This window comes from Cupressus sempervirens, chromosome 1 (assembly GCF_028749045.1).
Source record: "Cupressus sempervirens isolate cs-2001-9-10 chromosome 1, ASM2874904v1, whole genome shotgun sequence".
Taxonomy (NCBI): Eukaryota; Viridiplantae; Streptophyta; class Pinopsida; order Cupressales; family Cupressaceae; genus Cupressus; species Cupressus sempervirens.
Window position 1 is genome coordinate 585,136,388 of NC_143118.1, and position 21,688 is coordinate 585,158,075.

Below are 21,688 nucleotides of genomic sequence, written 5' to 3' on the forward strand. Positions count from 1 at the left end.
TTTGAGAAGTCTTCAGATAGATAGATTATACTTTGCAAACATTTATTTACATGGGAGAATCACTTCCATTTGATGATGAAGCAATGCCACATGGATTTTAACCCTTCCTTGGAAACTTTTTGCAAGGTGCCTATCTAGGTTTGGCTCCCTTATCTCCCTCTTCATCTTTTGGTGGATCAAGTCTTGCATGAAGTAAGTGATGCTCTTATAGATTTCTTGATCTGATTGATGAGGATTCCTCTAATATGGTCCACTCTATATTTTCTTGCATTCTTGTTAACATTGATACCTCAAAGGGTTTAGCTGCAAAGATTGAGCTAGAGTATCCAAAGGATACTTGGGTCCAACCTTTGGGCTATGAGGGTCTCCTCTTTAGATGGAGAAAGTGTTTCAAAATTGGGTTTGTTGTATCTAATTGTGGGATAGTGAAAGCTAAACCGAAAAACTCTTCCTCATGGTTGAAGGGTATTTCTAATATTCATTACATAGTTCTTAAGGACCCTCCTCAAACCTCTCCTCTTGAATCCACCAAGGGTGCTAGCTCTTACTATCTCTTCAGAAGCTATTGTTGCTATGTCTAATGACAAAATTAAAGGTGCAGTTATTGACCCTACTAAAAATCAGTTAATTCTACCATGGTCATTGTCTTTACTTCTCTTCCTATTTCTAAGGTGCCTACTGCCACTGCTACATTGATAAATGGTGTGTCCTTTTTTGTTGCTAGATTTTCCCTTGCTAAAATAGGAAATGTTATGTTCTCTCTTGTTAGTTTTTCCCATCTTGAGAAACCTACTATCATTCCTGGTGTTGACTTTGCTTCTTTGGGTAATCCTATCACTATTGGTTTAGAAAGTTCTATGGATTTGTTGGCTTGGCATGCTATAGTGGCCAAGTTTGAAGAAGGATGGATTATAGTCAAAGGAAAACATTTAAAGAACCCCTCTCCTTCTTTAAACATGACCCTTAGATCCCACAAGCAAGATGTAAGGGGGAATCTTAATTGTGTTGTTAGTTTTTCTTTCTAGGGTGGTCTTTTGTTTAATTGATTTTATCTTCTTGACCATTGGTTTGTGTTTGTTAATGTTTGGTAGCTTTAGTTGGTTAAACCTATAAATATACATATATAAGTGTGATATGTGTGTGTGTGTGTGTGTGTGTATTAATTATATATTTAATATATGAGATATTATACATATTTGTTATTGTATAATTATAATAGATAGATATATCTCATGAGGAGACATGTCTCTCCATGTATCATTGGAAATACATATAAGAGGAGACTGATGCATTTGAAAAGTGTATACCTTGTAGGCAATGCAATTACATTTGTAAGCGATCTGAAAACATCAACATGGTATCAAAGCCTTACTTGTAGATGTAAATATATTTAAAACAAAAAAGACCGATCTAAGTGGAAGTTGCTTTCACTTCAATGGCAGATGAGCGCATATTGTGATGGATATATCTAAGAAGCAATGATGATCATGTGGGTTTGGAAGTTTATATGTTTAGTGATTGGAATTATGTTAGTATTACAATGATGTATAGGAGAAGAACAATGACATAAATGTCCATGTGAACATCAAGTGATGAGGATTTAATAGCAGCATTACTAGTATTCTAACATGTTTATCTAAGTACAAATACAACAGAAGTTATTAATGAGAACACTGTGTATTCTGATTTGATTCCTAAGTTCTTATAATGGTGGAAATGATGTTCATCGAATGAATTAAAGATATTAAGATTTAAAGAAGAATAAAATTAAATAGAATATATGGAATCAAAATATATGTGCGAATATGATGACATGATATAAAGATGTTAACTCACATGTCTTGGACATCTGTATCTTCAACAATTGTTGCAGGACTATTGGTGGAAACGTATAATAAAATTCACTGTAGTCAAGTGTTTACATGTCATCAATCATGGGATTTCATTGGCACTCACAGAAAGAGCAATCCAGTTGACCCTTTGATCTTCTTGTGAAGAGGAAGCAACTAATTGTTCAATCGGATCAGTCTTAGTTTGAAGTTGAGGACATTGATATTTGCCCAAGTCCTTCATTTTGTTTCATTATCTACCTTTGGTTCATTCATGTGAGAATCACAACGTGATAGGAAGGCGTTTGGTCCAGCTGGTTAATACCTTTTGTTGGTGTAAATAAGTATTTACTTATTACACTTACTTAAGTTTACTTAGGTTAATGCATTATTTAATTATTTTGCATTATTTTATTATTTTTATTTGTGAGACACTTAGGCATTTGCACACCTTTTGGGTTGTCATGTTGACAACACAGAAGTATGCAACTTTATTTGAGCACATGGTGTCTACAACACTGTTTTGCGTGTCCCGCCCTTGTAGGCTTATCCTTTCATCATCGCACTTACTTCCATGCTTAATGGAGGATAATCCATATTTGGTGGACATGTGCTTGGTTGTATGACACATCATGATGCTAACTTCTATACATTCTAGAAGCTCTCCTAAGGCCTTTATATTCAGAAACTCCTAGTGTACTTTGAATGAGTCAATTATTGAATACATTGTTATTCTGATCATACTCCTGTTAGGATAAACCACGGACAGAAATAAAAACTGCATGCAAATATAACCAATAACAAAAATAATAGAACACACAGAAATGAACACAAGGCACCAAGATTTAACATGGTTCACCCAATCCCTGGGCTACGTCCACCAAACAGCAAGTCTGATCTTATTACAATCCAGTGATTACAACCTGATTACAATTCGTAATCCCTTACAGCTCAATACCGCCGCAAGAACCAATTTCGTATCACCACACATAAAAAATACCCAACCCTAAGCCCTTTTTATACAAGTATTAAACCGCTTTAGGGTTATAACATGTCGGCCATATGTCGGCCATAATATGTCGGCTACCATGTCGGCTACTTCCAAAAAAAAAATTTATGAAGTATGTATAGTACTTTCCTGATCAGTCACCACAATATAACAATCTCCCACTTGGGGACTGATCAGGCTCCACACTAAACAACAATCTCCCACTTGGAGACTGATCCTGGAGCAATACAACTACCGCATGGGGCTCCCACTGGATCAAACCACCGTGGACTCTGCTATTCTTTTATTCACATTTAGTCTAAAAGACCAATTGAAGCTGAAGAGGAGTTCAGCTTCTCCCTTGTGACAACCTTTGTCAACATATCTGCTAGATTTTCATTGGTATGTATCTTCTCCAGCTTTAACTGTCCATCCTCCAAAACTGACCGAATGAAATGGTACCGCAACTGTATGTGTTTGGTCTTAGAATGCAGAGCTGAATTCTTAGCAAGATGAATGTCACTCTGACTATCTGTGAACAAATAATTATCCTTCTGAGGATGTCCCAATTCTTCCAAGAAGAACTGAAGCCATATCATCTCTTTGGCTGCCTCTGTAGTAGCAACATACTCTGCCTTTGTAGTGGAGAGAGTATTAATCTTCTGTAGCCTAGAAACCCAGCTCACGGCTGCCCCACCAACAGTAAAGACATAACCTGTAGTAGTCCGCCTGGTATCAATATCCCTAGCCAAATCTGAGTCAACATAGCCCTGTAAATCAGTAGTAGAGCCCCCAAAGTGTAAACACTTATTGGATGTTCCTCTCAAATATCTAAGAATCCACTTGACAGCATGCCAATGCTCAAAACCTGGATGACTCATAGACCTGCTAACGACTCCCACTGCATGTGCAATATCTGGCCTAGTGCATACCATAGCATACATCAAACTTCCTACAGCTGAAGCATAGGGTACCTTGAAAATCTTATCCTCCTCTTCCTGTGTCTTGGGACACATCTCCTTAGTCAATTTCAAATGACCAGGTAAAGGTGTGCTGGCAGCTTTAGCATTCTCCATAGAGAAACGTTGCAACACCTTCTCAACATAATCAGCTTGAGATAGCGTCAATGTTCTGTTCTTCCTATCTCTGCAAATCTTCATACCAAGGATTTGTTTTGCTGCCCCCAAATCCTTCATAACAAATGCATGTGCTAATTGGCATTTTAGCCCCTTAATATGATGCATGTTAGACCTAGCTATAAGCATATCATCAACATATAGACATAAAATAATGTAGCTATCATCATCCAACCTCTTAAAATAAACACAGTAATCTGAATGACACCTGTTATATCCATGCTCATGCATAAAACTGTCAAATTTTAGATACCATTGCCGAGGTGCTTGCTTCAGGCCATATAAACTTTTCTTCAATTTGCACACTAAGTTCTCCTTACCTTTGACCTCAAAACCCTATGGCTGAGCCATATATATTTCTTCATCCAAATCACCATGAAGAAAGGCTGTTTTAACATCCATCTGCTCTAAATGCAAATCTTTAGTAGCCACAAGACTTAAAACAGTACGAATAGAAGTCATTTTAACAACAGGAGAAAATATCTCATCAAAATCAATTCCCTTTTTCTGTGCAAATCCTTTTACAACTAACCTGGCCTTAAATCTTTTCTTACCTCCTTCCTCTTCTTTCAACCTGTAAACCCATTTATTCTGTAAAGCCTTTTTACCTGCAGGCAACTTGCACAAATCCCATGTCTTATTTTTCAGCAAAGAGTCCATTTCATCTTTCATTGCAGACTCCCACTGAATCTTAGTATCCACCTGCACAGCTTCATCATAACTTTCAGGTTCACCAGCATCAGTAAGTAAAATAGAATACAAAGACGGAGAAAACCTTTGTGGAGGTCTAATTGGCCTTGTTGACAGTCTAACATTCACTGGTGTGTGTGGTATTTGTTGTTGCAGTTGTTGCACATCATGAGGAATGGCTGGAACATCAGCTTTTGGAGTATCATCCAGCACTACATAATCATCTTCTTTCTTCTCATGTTGCTGCAATAGATCTTTGTACAACACTTTTTCATTGAATACGACATCCCGGCTTCTTATAATTTTATGATTTTCAAAATCCCAAAGCCTATAGCCAAATTCATTAATGCCATATCCAACAAAGACACATTTCTTTGATTTCGCTTCTAGCTTGGTTCTATTTTCAGAGTCTATATGAGCAAAAGCTTCACAACCGAAGGTCTTGAGAAAAGAATAACTCACCTTCTTACCAGTCCATGCTTCCTCTGGAATACCACAGCCCAAAGGAGTAGAGGGACCTCTATTAATCAAATATACTGCAGTATTGACAGCCTCCGCCCACATGTGTAAGGGCAACCCAGCATGCAACCTCATGCTCCTTGCGCGCTCCATTATAGTCCTGTTCATGCATTCAGCCACTCCATTTTCCTGTGGAGTCTTTGGAACAGTTTTTTGTCTACGAATACCATTAGTGGAGCAATAATCTTCAAATTCATGACTGCAATACTCACCACCATTATCAGATCTGAGACATTTTAATTTCTTACCAGTCTCATTTTCAACCAAGCATTTCCATTTCTTAAAAGTTTGAAATACATCAGATTTCTGTCTAAGGAAATAAACCCATACTTTTCTAGTTGCGTCATCAATAAATATAACATAATAATGAGATTCACCAAGGGAAGATACCTGAGCCGGTCCCCATACATCTGTATGCACAAGCTCTAATTTCTCCTTTTTGTTTTCCTTCCCTGTCTTTACAAAACTCACTCTCTTTTGTTTTCCATACACACAACTTTCACAAAAATCCATATTCACACATTTTAGACCTGGTAAAACTTTCCTTGAATGAAGTACTTTCATACCTTTCTCACTCATGTGCCCAAGTCTATCGTGCCATAGCGCTGTATCAGAATCTACAGCAGCTATTTGTTCTCCCTGCTCAACTGCAGTAATTGTTCCTGAATATTCATTTTTCTCTGAAACAATCAAAGTAGAAGGAACAATATGACCTGTACAAAGATATAAGGTGCCTACTTTCACACCTTTTTCTACTACAAGGGAACCTTTTGAAACCTTCCAATTTTTATCATTAAAAGTAATTACACAACCCTCATCACCGAGTTGCCCTGCTGAAATTAAATTCCTACTCAGCTTTGGAACATGTCTTACCTCATGTAGTAGCCAATGATTCCTATTCTGCAACTTAATCTTAATTTTTCCCTTTCCAACAATCTGACAGGGTTCATTATCCCCCAAATAAACAAGCCCAAAATCCCCTTGGACATAATCAATGAAATAACCTCTATGAGGTGTAGCATGAAAAGAAGCACCAGAATCTAAAACCCATGAATCATCAACACTCTCTAAAGATAGAAGCAAAGCATCCTCTTCAGATTTATTACTTACCACATTTGCCTCTTTGTCTCCATCTAATTTATCTCCTTCATTTTTCTTTCGAGTCCAACAATCTTTCTTTTTGTGCCCTGGTTTCCCACAGTACCAGCAATCATTTGGTCCTCTCGATTGAGACCTCCTCCCCTTTGACTTTCCTCTTGATTTCCCACAATTTCCAGAGTTACTTCCTCTTTCAGTCGTTCTTCCCCTACTTTGTGCATTTAAAGCACTTCCTGATGTAGATCCACCTGAGAATTTTCTACGAGTTTCCTCACATAAAATAACACCAATCACATCATCATATTTTAGGGTACTTGATCCAGGAACAAAATTACTCACCGCCATTACCAAGCCATTCCAACTTTCAGGCAAAGAACACAAAATCAAGAGAGCCCTAATTTCTTCATCAAAATTGATACCCACAGAAGATAATTGACTAATAATGGTATTAAACTCATTTAAATGATCTGCAACAGATCCACCTTCTGCCATTTTCATATTAAATAAACGCTTCATGAGAAATACCTTATTTGAAGCGGAGGGCTTTTCATACAGTGTCGCTAGGGTTTTCATCAAATCTTCTGTCCTCTTTGCTTTTGTAATATTAAATTCCACCGATGGTGCCAAGCATAACCGAATTCTTCCGAGTGCCTTTCTGTCCAAAAGATCCCATTCAGCCTCTGACATAGTTCCCTGATTCTTGGCTTTTCCTTCCAACGACTTCCATAAATTCTTCTAATATTAATAGTCTTCCATTTGCATCTTCCATAACTGGAAGTTCTGCCCGTTAAACCTATCAACCCTCAGCTTATCATCATCTGCCATTGCTCCCACTCAACCGTGAGACTCCCACTTAACTGTGAGACTTTCCTGCAGAGGATAACTGAGAAACAACTAGGCTCTGATACCACTTGTTAGGATAAACCACGGACAGAAATAAAAACTGCATGCAAATATAACCAATAACAAAAATAATAGAACACACAGAAATGAACACAAGGCACCAAGATTTAACGTGGTTCACCCAATCCCTAGGCTACGTCCACCAAACAGCAAGTCCGATCTTATTACAATCTAGTGATTACAACCTGATTACAATCCGTAATCCCTTACAGCTCAATACTGCCGCAAGAACCAATTTTGTATCACCACACATAAAAAATACCCAACCCTAAGCCCTTTTTATACAAGTATTAAACCGCTTTAGGGTTATAACATGTCGGCCATATGTCGGCCATAATATGTCGGCTACCATGTCGGCTACTTCCAAAAATTTTTTTTTTTTCGGGGTGATGCCCCGAACCCCACTATTTATGAAGTATGTACAGTACTTTCCTGATCAGTCACCACAATCTAACAACTCCCTCAATTTTTGGTCTACAGTTGTGCTTGTGTTTGAGTTCTTAGTTCTTGGGTGAATTTTTCCCTTAGGCAAATTCTTACGCCTTTTAATGAAGTGTTGTCAAGTTGTGATTCCAGATGAACAACAATTGCAGGTCATGTAGAAGGGTAGAAGAAATGGAAAATAGCATGATAAAGGAGCATGAATGTGAATAAAATGAAAACAATTTTTCATAATGTAGTAAAGGTATTTATACATTTTATTTGTTGAGGTAAGTATTAATTGTTTATTTCTTATGAATATAAGTGAATTTAAATTGGGAAATTGATCATCTTAGATTATTTTGTGGCATTAATAAATAAACAATATGTTGAAAATATAGATTAAAGTGCATATATAAGACTGAATATATGCATATATACTCAAACTATATATTTATTTATATCTAATGGAATGGTCTTATATTATGATGTAGATTCATTTATTACTATATTAGTCTCTCTCTAATTTTTGTATGCATACTATAAAAGATGTTTGTCTTGATCTTTTCCTCTAAGAATGTTCTTGTAGGAAAAAGAGGGAGATTTGGAATTAGAGGGAGTCTAAAAGTCCGTGTGCTATGGGCCTGCCCCCTGTGTACATCATGAGGAAGTGATGACTTCTAAATGATCATCACTTGTATTTGCAGAAGTTATTGAAAGGTGACGATCTTTCAATAACTTAAGCTATTATGATGGATATCTTACAATGTCTATGCAGATCATGATAGATTATACTTCGCATGGTGGATGTTTATATGGTATGCATTATGAGAATGCAAGTGCACATACCTTATGAACATTTAAGTACCTAGTGAATGTCAAATGAGTTGACATTTGCCAAATGAGTTGGCATTCAATAAACCATGAAGTCAAATGAGTTGATATTCCTAAACCATTTTTTACATTGAGGTAATATGTTGTTTCAAATTCTTGTTTATCCTCCCTAGCTAAGAGAGAGTGTTAATGTTTGGTAGCTTCAGTTGATTAAACCTATAAATATACATATATAAGTGTGATATATATATCTCTGTGTGTGTGTGTGTGTGTATGTATATTAATTATATATTTAATATATGAGATATTATACATATTTGTTATTGTATAATTATAATGGATAGACATATCTCATGAGGAGACATGTCTCTCCATGTATCATTTGAAATACATATAAGAGGAGATTGATGCATTTGAAAAGCAAATACCTTGTAGGCAATGCAATTACATTTGTAAGTGATCTGAAAACATCAACAGTGTTTGTGAGGGTTGTGAGTTTTTTGGCACCCCCTTCTTTGTCTTTGTCCTATTCTATGTTTTATTTTTTTGGATCTCATTGTATATCTTTTGATGTGAGTTTTGGGCCCCTTTGTTTAAAACCTACCTTGTGTTAAGTTTCAAGGTCCCTTCAAAATTTGTTGCCACTTAATAAAAAAACATTGAGCATCTCAACCTGAATGGTAGACCAAGAATTAAATATGAAGTGAAGAAACCATGAGATATTATAGTTAAAGTATAATAAACATCCATTATTTAGTGTTAGGATTAACCACATACAAAAATAATAATTACATGCAAATATAACCAACATCAAAAAACAATAAATCGCACAGAAGAGAACACAAGACACTAAGATTTAACATGGTTCACCCAAACTCTAGGCTACGTCCAACAAACAACAAGTCCAATATTATCATGATCCAATGATTATAGCTTGATTACAATTTGTAATCCCTTATAACTCAATACCACCGCAAGAAGCAATTTTTCCATCATACACTATGAAATCCCTAACCCTAAGCCTTTTTTATACAAGATTTTTGCCACTTTAGGGTCATAATTAATTACAACATGTCGACCCCAAAATTCTCGATAAAATAGGGCCCAAATTTTTATGTACAGTTCTTTCTTGATTAGTCACCACAAACTAACAATCTTCCACTTAGGGACTGATCAAGCTCCACACTAAGCAATAATCTCCCACTTGGAAATTGATCCTATAGCAATATCACTACCACATGGGGCTCTCACTAGATCAAACCACCCTAGACTTAATTGTTCTTTTATTCTGTTAAGTCTTGAAGACAAATCGAAGCTGAAGAGGAGTTCAAATTCTCCTTTGTCACTACCTTGGTAAACATATATACTAGATGTTCATCTATATATATCTTGTCTATCTTTAATTTTCCATCATCGAAACTAACTAAATGTAATGGTACCACAACTAAACATGTTTTGTCTTTGAATGCAAAGCAAAAAATTTTGCAAGTTGAATGACACTCTAACTATTTGTAAACAAATAATTATCCCTTTGTGGGTGTCCCAATTGTTCCATGAAAAACTAAAGCCATATCATCTCCTTAGATACCTCTGTAGTAGCAACATACTCTGCCTCTATAAGTGTTGACCTTCTGTAACCTAGAAACCCAACTCAATGCTGCCCACCAATAGTAAATACATAACTGTAGTACTATGTCTAGTATCATTATCCCCTACCAAATCCAAGTCAACATAGCCCTATAAATAAGTAGTAGAGCCCCAAAAATGTAAACACTTACTAGATATTCCTCTCAAATATTTGAGAATCTATTTAATTACATTCCAATGCTCAAGCCCTGGATGACTCATATACCTATTGATGACTCCCACTGCATGTGCAATATCTGGCCTAGTACATACAATAGCATATATCAAGCTTCCTAAAACTGAAGCATAGGGTACCTTGGACATCTATCCTCCTCTTTTTATGTCTTTGCACACATCTCATTAGTCAACTTTAAATGACCAGGTAAAGGTGTGCTGTTAGCTTTAGCATTCTCCATAGAGAAACGTTGCAACACCTTCATAATATAATCAACCTAAGATAATGTCAATTTCTTATTCTTTCTATCTTTGCAAATCTTCATACCAAGGATCTGTTTTGCTGCCACCGAATCCTTCATAGAAAATGAATGTGCCAACTAATGTTTCAACCCCTTAATGTGATCCATGTTAGACCCAACTACAAGCATATCATCAACATATAAACATAAAATAATGTAGTTGTCATCATCCAACCTTTTAAAATATACACAATGATCTGAATGACATCTATTGTATCCATGCTCATGCATAAAATTTTCAAATTTCAGATACCATTGCCAAGGTGCTTGCTTCAAGCCATATAAACTTTTTCTTCAATCTACACACTAAGTTTTCCTTACCTTTGACCTCAAATCCCCATGGTTGTGCCATATATATCTCTTCATCCAAATCACCATAAATAAAGGTTGTTTTAACATCAAGTTTCTCCAAATGCAAATCTTCAGTAGCCACAATACTTAAAACAATGTGTATGGAAGTCATTTTTACAACAAGAGAGAATATCTCATCAAAATCAATGCCATTTTTCTATGCAAATCATTTTACAACTAACTTGGCTTTAAATCTTTTCTTATCTCCATCTTCTTCATTCAACCTATAAACCCATTTATTCTATAAAGCTCATTTACCTACAGGCAACTTGCATAAATCACAAGTCTTATTTGTCACCAAGGAGTCCATTTCATATGACATTGTAGACTCCCACCAAATCTCAGTATCCACTTGCATAGCTTCATCATAACATTTAGATTCATCAGCATCTGTTTGTAAAATAGAGTATGAGAGAGAAAATGTTTCTAAAGGTCTACTTAGCCTTGTTGATTGTTTAACATTCATTGGGGTGTGTGATATTTATTGTTGTGGTTATTAAAGATCATGAAGAATTGTTGGAACATCATTTTTGGAGTGTCATCCAACACTACATAATCATTTTATTTCTTCTTATGTTGCTGCAACAGATCTTTGTACAAGACTTTCTCATTGAATATGACATCCCTACTTCTTACAATTTTATGATTTTCAAAATCCCAAAGCCTATAACCAAATTCATCAATGTCATATCCAACAAATACACATTTCTTTGACTTAGCTTCCATCTTGGTTCTATTTTCAAAATCTACATGAGCAAATGTTTCACAACCAAAGGTTTTGAGAAAAACATAACTCACCTTCTTACCCGTCCATACTTCCTTTGTAATACCACAACTCAATGGAGTAGAGGGACCTTTATTAATCAAATATAAAATAATAAAGATAGCCTCCACCCACATGTTTAAGGGCAACCCAACATGTAACCTCATGCTCCTTGTATGCTCCATTATTGTCCTATTCATGCATTCACCCACTCCATTTTCCTGTGGAGTCCTTGGAACAATTTTTTGTCTACAAATACCATTATTTCTCACTTTTATTTTCCTTCCCAGTCTTCACAAAAATCACTCTCATTTATTTTCCATAGACACAACTTTCATAGAAATCCATATTGACACATTTCAAACCTAGTAAAACTTTCTTTGAATGAAGTAATTTCATACCTTTCTCACTCATGTGTCCAAGTTTTTTGTACCATAGCGCTATATCAGGGTAGATACAACAACTGATTGTTCTCCCTACTCAACTACAACAAATTTTCTTAAACATTCTTTTTTCTCTGAAACAATTGAAGTAGAAGGAACAAAATGACATGTACAAAGATATATGGTGCCTACTTTCACACCTTTTGCTACTACAAGGGAACCTTTTGAAATCTTCCAATTTTTATCATTAATAGTAACTACACAACCCTCATCACCGAGTTGCTCTGCTGAAATTGAATTCCCACCTAGCCTTGGAACATGTCTTACCTCATGTAGTAGCCAATGATTCTTATTTTACAACTTAATCTTAACTTTTCCCTTTCCAACAATTTGACAGGGTTCATTATCCCCCAACTAAACAAGCCCAAAATCCTCTTGGACATAATCAATAAAATAACGTCTATGAGATGTAGCATGAAATGAATCCCCAGAATCTAAAACCCAAGAATCATCAAAAATTTCTAAAGAAAGAAGAAAAACACCATCTTTGAATTTATAACTTACCACATTTTCCTCATTATTACCATCCAGTTTATCTCCTTCATTGTTCTTTCAAGTCCAACAATCTTTCTTCTTATGCCTTAGTTTACCATAGTACCAAAAATCTCTTGGTCCTCTATATTAAGACCTCTTTCCCTTTGACTTTCTTCTTGATTTCTCATGATTTCTAGAATTACTTCCTCTCTCAGTCATTCTGCCTCTGCTTTGTGCATTCAAAGCACTTCCTAATGTAGACCCACTTGAGGTTTTCCTACGAGTTTCCTCACTCAACCTAACACCAATCACATCATCATATTTTAGGGCATTAGATCTAGAAACAAAATTACTCACAACCATTACCAAGCCATTCTAGATTCTAGGAAAAGAACACAAAATCAAGAGAGCCTTAATTTCGGTAAAATGAATACTCATAGAAGATAACTAATTAGTTATAATACTAAACTCATTTAAATGATCTACAACAGATCCACCTTCTACCATCTTCATGGTAAACAAATACTTCATGAGAAATACCTTGTTTGAAGTAGAGGGCTTTTCATACAATGTCGCTAGGGGTTGCATTAACTCTTTCGTCATCTTCTCTTTTGTAGTATTCAATTTCATTGATAGTGCCAAGCATAATTGAATGCTTCCAAGTGCCTTTCTATCTAAAATCTCCCAGTCCTCATCTATCATAGTTCCTTGTTTCTTGGCTTTTCCTTCGAAAAGCTTTCATAAATCCTTCTGATAAAGATAGTCCTCCATTTGCGTTTTCCATAACTGAAATTTTTTTTTCCATTAAACTTGTCAACCTCTAGTTTACCCTCATTTGTCAGTGCTCCCACTCAACCATGAGACTTTCCTACAGAGGATATCTGAAAAAAAACCTTGCTCTGATACCACTTGTTAGGATTTACCATAGACAAAAATAACAATTACATGCAAATATAACCAATATCATAAAATAATAAATAACACAGAAGAGAATACAAGACACCAAGGTTTAATGTGGTTCACCTAAACCTTGGGCTATGCCCACCAAACAACAAGTCCAATCTGTAATCCCTTATAGCTCAATATCACCATAAGAAACAATTTTCACATCACACACTATGAAATCTCTAATTGTAAGCCTTTTTTATATAAGATTTTTACCACTTTAGGGTTTTTATTAATTACAACATGTCAGCTCAAAATTCTCAATAAAATAGGGCCCAAAATTTTCATTTGCAGTACTTCCCTGATCAATCACCACAAACTAACATTTAGCATGTAATAGAAATGTGCAAATTTAAGAAGAGGTATGCTCATGTGCATCACTATTACTAGTGATCTGAGATATACAAATAACATAAAAGACTCATGCATAAGTGAAATGAGTATATGTTAGAAGAATGATAAATATCAATGAACCCTATGAAAGAGTAAAAATCTCAATTGTGATGGATCAAAATCTCTACAAAATTAAAATTACCACCCATAAAATCATAATTGTGATGGATCAAGATCTCTACAAAATCAAAATTATTACCCAGAAAATTTTAAGGACACATGAGTATCAAGGTTGTACAAATTAGATTTTTTCAATTACACAGACACACACACACAAACAAAATTAATGTAACCATGGGTCAAGGCCAAGGATAATGTAGATAATGAGAGTCCACAATCCAATATGTATCAATGATGCACAATAAAATAAATGAGGAGGTAAGACTCCAAAGATTAAAATCAATAAGATAATAGAGGGATAGTTTTATTTTTTTCTAAAATTAATAATCCAATCTCAAACAAGCATTGTGAAATGTAATTTTAAAGGAAAAACAATAGTAGATAGAGTGTGACAGTTCAAGGAAAACTAAGTACCTTACAAGAAGAAAAATAATAAAAGAAAATTCAAAAGTCTAATTAAAATCTAAGAACATTTGTTAGAGAAGATAAGATATCACAAAAATCAAATCAAAAACCTTTAAGGGGAAACTTTACATTATATAAGAAAATGTGAAGTTCACTTAAAATGTATAGAAAATAGTGACTTCATTTACACAAATGATTTTTGATGAACATAAAAATTTACAAATGAAATCAATCATGTTATAAGTATTTCAAATGGAGAAAAACATATAAATTTAGGAAATATGATGTATAGTTGTCTATTATTTTGATAAATACATTTTATGTATAATAAAGAATAAAATTTGTCTTATATGCTTTAAAAGGAAATATAAATTGGATTAATGTCAAATTTTGGTTAGTTTAAACATGTCGGGCTCATGAAATTGGCCTTTCTATGTATAGATGAACTAAGCTGACTAGAAGTGATTTAAAAAAAAAATGAGCTTACAATCTTCTTTGTAATTGTTTTCTAAGTATTTGAATCTATTATGGTAGTGTCTAAAGGCATTGTTGACGAGTTTATCAACTTGATTTAATGAATGAAGGTTAGAGTAATTGGTAGACCAATTATCAATAATGATAAAGACTAAAGACAAAACTTAGTAAATGCAAACGACTTGTCTCTAGATGCTACTATTTTGCCCCTTTAGAAATTAAAGTAGATTTTGATTACTTTTTTCTTTCCTAACACATCAGTCAATTGTGTATTAAGTGTCTTTGAATGTCTTGACTCAAAAACAACTAAGCTACCTCATAATAGCAAGTAGAAAAGGGTAGGAAATAATCTCAATTTGAAAATTCAAGTTTTGAATTCATTAGCTTGCATCTTCGACATTCATAAATGAATCTAATAGCTAATTTGATAATTTTGAATTTATATGTATGTGAATGAGAATATGATAAGTGTCAATAAAGATAAAATGGGATGAGGACATTAGCTAGGAAAATTAAGTAGCAATTCAAATGTGAAAAATCTTAAGACTAAAATACGAAGTTAATGAATAAATATATCAAAATAAATACAAATAAAAATATTAAAATAAAATAAATGACAAATATACCTATAAAAAAGAGAGACAAATATACAAACAATAACATCAATAAAGATAAATAAAATAAAACAATCTCTATCATAATACAAAAATATTATGTGTTATATAATATTACAATTCAAATATTTGTCTTAAAATAAATATACAAGTATTTCAGCCTTGGAAATAGAAATGAAAATAGATTTTTTCCATAACTCATAATTCTAAGTTTACACATACCTGGTGCACTATATACAACTCTTTAAGATATATTATAGTTTATAGATAGACTAGCCCATACTCTATAGGAAGTATTAAGTATATTATCTTAAATGACAAAATTTTATAATTGTAATTTTTTGAAAGTCAAATTGAAATATTGCTATGATGATCAACTTACAAATTTGAACTTAATTTCAAACCTTATAAATACCATCTAAAATATATAAAATATAATGAATATGAAGGAAAAATGGTTTCTGTGAAGGACAACATCATGAATGAGACATAAATCAATGAATTTGAGTTTCATAATAACAATATCTTTCAAAATACAAGTTCACCACCCTTAAAATATGAAACTAAAGATTATTAGTAAGTTCCTCATCAGGGTTGGATTGGCTTCCTGCCCCTTTATTTCGCCTTTCCGTTTGCCTAATGGATTTCCATGGATGTCTCCACTTCAGTTAAGAAGCAGTGATGTCGGTGAGTTGATGGTATGAGCAATGTGACACGGTTGAAGACAATGCAGGAAGAATGACAAGTGTAAAAATCCATCAACAAACCCCTGACGTACACTGCAACATTCCCTATGTTTTGGATAACAATGGAGGGGTGTGAAGAAAGATTGAGAAGTGTGGAGAAAATTTAGGTCGTAAAACTCTTCTCTTCTTAACACGTTTTATATGCAATGAAGCAAAGATGGACATCTGTCCGACAAGTTGAATTTGGGGTAAAACATCTCAGAAGTTACTAGACGTTTAAATTAACTCTCTTGTCGGTTCTAATTTTATAAATTGCTTGAAAGGGAAAACCCAATTCAAAGTGGGTGTTTAAAGTTCTAGTGAGAAGAGCAGAGATTGAAATTGAAAGAGAGTAAAGTGTTTTGAGGTCTGTGTTTGAAGAGAAGAAAATGCCTGTGATTTCAGCTCACTGTTTTGCAAACCATAGGGGTGGAGTGGGAAAGACCACTTTAGCTTATCAGGTGTCTTCTGCTTATGCAGCTGCCCGTCCTGGTCGCAAAGTGCTTGTAATTGACACTACTGATGTAAGTATTTTTCAACCGTTGCTCTTTTTATGTTCAGTGATTTGTGAATTGGGCAATAGTTATTGTTGTATATCGAGTTATGATCGCTGTTGATAGTATTTTGTGGCTCTTTTCTGTTCTTGGCTAAGTTAGCGACTTCTTAATTGGACATTATGGCTGTTGTAGTAGTAGTATATTGATTTATTATGATTGCTACTGATAGTGTTTAATGGCTTTTTTCTGTTGGTATATTTAGTTAACATGATTGTTATTGATGATACTTTATGGTTCTTTTCTGTTCTTGGCCAAGTTAATAACTTGTTAATTGGGCATTTCGGTTGTTGTAGTAGATTTATATTGATTTATTATGTTGCTACTGGTAGTGTTTAATGGCTCTTTTCTGTTTTTGGCCAAGTTTGATGCTCTCTAAATTGGGCATACTTTTTTTGGTTGTAGTAGTCTATTGAGTTATTGGATTGTTGTTGATGGTGCTTCATGGCTGTGCTCTGCTTTTATTAGTGACTCTGGACCTTTGCAACATGGATGTGCTCTGTTTTTATTAGTGACTCTGGACCTTTTTTTGGGGGTTGTTGTTGTAGTAGTAGTATATTGATTTATTATGATTAATGGCTGTTTTCTGTTCTTAAATAAGTTTGTTAATCTTTACATTGGACTTTTTGTTGTAGTGGTATTATTGTTGCTGATGGTGTTTAATGACTGTGTTATTCTTTAAATTGGGTGTTTGAGTTGTAGTAGTAGTAGAGTATATTGAGTTATTGTTGTTGTAGTAGTCGTATATTGAGTGTTTTTGTGCTCATCATTTTTTTCTCTGTTCTTAGCCAAGCCAGTTACTTACTAGTTGGGTGTTGGTGGGTATTTCTGTTTTATATTGAGTTATTGTGATTTCTGATAATGGTGTTCTGTACAGAGCGGAGATTTGTCTGAGATGTTAATGGGGGGAATCTATGAGAAGAGGGGGCGTGAGATGTTGAGGAGCTTAATACCTGTGGCCAACGTTACTCAGATGTTTTTGAGGGCTTTAGTAGCATCCACCTCCACCTCTCTCACAGATGTATTGAAGGCTGAGGAATATGAAGATGGTGTTCTTACCAGTGTGGTTGAAAAGATGCCTCTTGCTAAAGTATGAAGAAAGCCCTTAATTTTTGGCATTTTTTTTCCTTAACTTGGTTGTGTTTTTCTTCATGTTGAAAGGATTCTTGTTGTGGGTGTTGCAGGGGGCTGTTGAGAGCAGTCCATTAGAGAAGGCAAAGGTGATGAAGAGGATTGATTTGGGAGAATTTGGTATTCCATTGAAGCAAGTGAATTCAAGAGTGCCTTCTAATATGTTTCTCTGCCCCAGTGGCCTTGACATTGAGCATTCAATTTCTTTCTCTGCTACACAGCGCCAAGACATCATAGCAGTACTGCTTGAGTGAGTTTTCTTAATCTTACATTTGACTAATGGGGATGTAATCACAATTCAGAATTACATATGTGTGTGTATGTGTGTATGGAAAGTTAGAGTTTTTAATTTCATTTTGATAGTTTGTATCGATTTTTATGTTGAATTTGTTTTTTGAAGTTAACTACTTTGTTATGCAGTTCGTTTCAAAATTCTGAAGGAGAGTGGAAAGTATTTATAGACACTGATACAGAGCTATATGGTGAGAATGGAGCATATGCAAACATTGGTTTGGGCATTGCGGACTTCATTTGCCTTCCCCTGCATGCAGATATGTCTGATTGGTATGGGGCGAAGGTTTTGCTTAACGACATGCAGCTGCTTCATGATACGGATGAATCTCATGCGCAGGCAAGTTGTTATCTTACATTAAATCATTATAAGATTTTATTGACATTTTTGTGTTTCAGAGTAGGAAATTTAGGCGGTTATCTTTATTTGAAGTTTTTATGTTTAAGAAAAGTTAAGAATTGCAATTTATTATTGCAGGTGCACCTGATTTTGTGGAATGGACTGAACGTACAGTTCAAGCATTCTTGTGGGGTGACCGTTGGTGGGAGAAGCAAATGTAGCTTCGTTCCCACAAAGGCAGAACAAGTGAGTATTATGTAATTTTGTTGTCTATTTGAATTTGAATCAGTGTTCTGCATATTCAATTCACACCCATTTGATGGGAGTATGAAGAAACGCCTTTCATTTCAAGTTTAATGATATCCATGTGGGTGGCTATATTTTGGCATTCATGATGTTCAAGTGGGTGAGTGCAAACATTTACAGTTTATTTGGCGAGGTAGAGGATAACCTAGATTCTGGCATTAATGCTATTCAAATGAACCTGCGGGAGAGTGTTGTGCAAATTCAATTACATTTTTCGGATTGTAATGTGAATGTGAATTTTGAGTTTGTATGTGAAGGGACGTTCTTTATTTTGGCTGTAATGATAATTTCATATGGATAGGTGAAGGAACATCATTCATTTTGGCATTAATCATATATAAATGGAAATGTGGGAAATTAAGTGTTAATGCAATTTTAAATCATATTTTCATTGAGTTTGTATCTGAAGATTTTGGCTAAAATGATAATTTCATTGGGTGGGTTGGATTTCATCCACTTTGGCTCAATTGATATTTGTGTGTGTGAAATATTGAACAGCCGGACATTTTGGCTTTACTACTCATGGGGTTATGTGAAATTACTCTCTGCATTTTGGCTTTACTCATTATCTCACGTTACAGGATATTATCCAAACATTGGATTATCTAGTATACCAGGAAGCTCAGAGAACGCCCAACTTGTTTCTCCATTACAATGGAGGGAAGATCAGTGCTGAAGAGTTCAGTGCCAAGTGCTCGACCTGCATGAGAAGCTTTGGAGTGGTTGGTGTAGCCTCCAAAGATATAGGAGTTCCTATTGCTTGTATCAAGCCTGGAATTTTTCATGGTGTTCACATGGACTACAATCTCAGTGTTGACACCATAAAACACTGCAGGTAAGAAAGTGGTCCATGGGAAATATTTATTTATATACTCTCTATAATGGGCTCTTTCTATATAAGAATTTATCTGTATTCTATAATGAGTTATTTCTATATATTTGGATATAATCTCTGTAATGTGCTATTTCTATGTAAATGCTCTCACTATAATGGCCTATTTCTATGTATATGCTCACTATGAAGTCTTATACAGGGAGAATTTGGAGGAGATTGTTAAGGCCATAGATCAAGTTGATGAAAAGAGCAACCCACGCAAAATTTGCAGGCAACACTTGGAGTTTCTGAAAACAAGGCGTATGGAAAGGAAGTTGGGCATCAAGCTGAAACTAAAGCATAAATCACCTATAACAGCAGTAAAGAGGAGGAGGAGAAACTCATCTTCTTCTGCTTCCAAGGATACCACTTCTGTTATGTACAAAACATATGCTCTCAGAAACAAGTATTCACTCAGGCAGAGGACTCAAAGGATGAAAGCTAAGTTGTTTATGGACAACTTTGACACCAGTAGTATTTCAACAGCTTGATTTTTGAATCAAACTGTTATCATGTTCTAACCTCAGATTTTTGCTAGACGTCTGTGGGTTTCCAAGCTTTTGTTGTAATTAAATGCTTACGAAGTTCATTGTAAATAAATCTAATCAGTGATTGTTGTACTCGGCATTGTTTCAATAATAACTATCTGATTATTCCCTATCGCTGATTGCTGTTGCACTGATTCAAATTCAAAAGTTCAGTTTTTCCCAAACTAAATGTCCATTGAAGGTTTTTCATTTCATAAAAGATTAAATTGGGGGGAACCCATATCTTTTCTTTCTAAACAAATGTCAAAACTTTTTGACAATTTGCAAGATGTTATGCTTTATACATAAAACTTGTTCCCCTCGAATTTATAATCTCTTAAGTCATGGCATGATGTAATTCGAAATTTGAACCAGCAACTATATTTACTCTTCAGGAGTTTTCCATGCATGTTTTGTATCATGCGCTTTATCACTCTCTAATTTTATCATAGTCAGAAACTGTAATATCCAACTCTTTTCATATCTATAAAAAACAATCACGTATCATAATCTAGGATTGAAAACTCACTGAATGTTCTTTACCAATTCTCTAACAAAAAGCCACCTTTTCTCAAAAGTCCCTCTTTTCAATCAAAACGATGGTGGAAATAATTGCTCCAAAAGTGATAAGCCCATCTGCAGAAACATTTTTAAAACCCCATTAAAGATTCTTCTAAGAAAATTTTCCTCTTGGAAAAAACATATGATTTTTCTCATCACAGCGTGACAATTTAAAACAATTTTCTTCGAAATCATTATCATTAATTCAACAACTCTATCTTAAATCTGGAAAAACGATCATAACTAGACAACTTCATTTTAAATCTGGAAAAGCGATTGGTAAAGAAGCATATGCTTTCCAAAAATATGAAAGCAATTGCAGCCAGGGAAGAGGCAGTGCATGAGAGAGCAAATAAGCATCTTACAACTAATTTTTTCATGCGCTATCTCTTCTCGGCTACCGTTACATTCATACAACCTGCAAAAAAATTCTATTTGCCACTTTGACCTTATTCTGCAAATACAATGATCTCTCCGAGTACACTCAATTCTAGAAAAAATCTAATAAAGTAAATGAGCTGCTTTCAATTTTCTTGGATTTTAGAACCCATCATGGAAAGATGTTTTGACCCCATGAAATAACATATTTGAAGCCAAGAAATTGAGAATGATGCAGTACACAATACGTTGAATCGACGAGTATTCTTTAGTACGAGGGTCCATATAGTACAAGTAAAGTTGCTCAAGTACCATTTTTTCAGGAAACTATTTTATAATTGTGATACCACCGCCCTACCAAAATATAAGGTGGTAGTTAAGTCTGATTCTTGTTCCAATTGTATATTCTAATTATATACTCTTATAATTGAAAGACGAATGAAAAATATTTGAATAATATATGCATTTTAGTTTGTTATGTGAAATTAGCATTTTTTTAA

General features: G+C 34.6%; 1 protein-coding gene across 1 annotated transcript; it reads left to right on the forward strand.

Moving 5' to 3' along the window:
- Window positions 1-16,514: 16,514 nt before the first annotated feature.
- On the forward strand, window positions 16,515-20,382 carry LOC149578770 (uncharacterized). Its single transcript, XM_089831479.1, has 7 exons — window positions 16,515-16,750; window positions 17,658-17,870; window positions 17,965-18,161; window positions 18,332-18,542; window positions 18,681-18,788; window positions 19,430-19,683; window positions 19,883-20,382. The coding sequence occupies exons 1-7, from the start codon at window positions 16,616-16,618 to the stop codon at window positions 20,211-20,213; spliced, it is 1,449 nt and encodes a 482-aa protein (XP_089687605.1). The 5' UTR covers window positions 16,515-16,615; the 3' UTR covers window positions 20,214-20,382.
- Window positions 20,383-21,688: the final 1,306 nt, after the last annotated feature.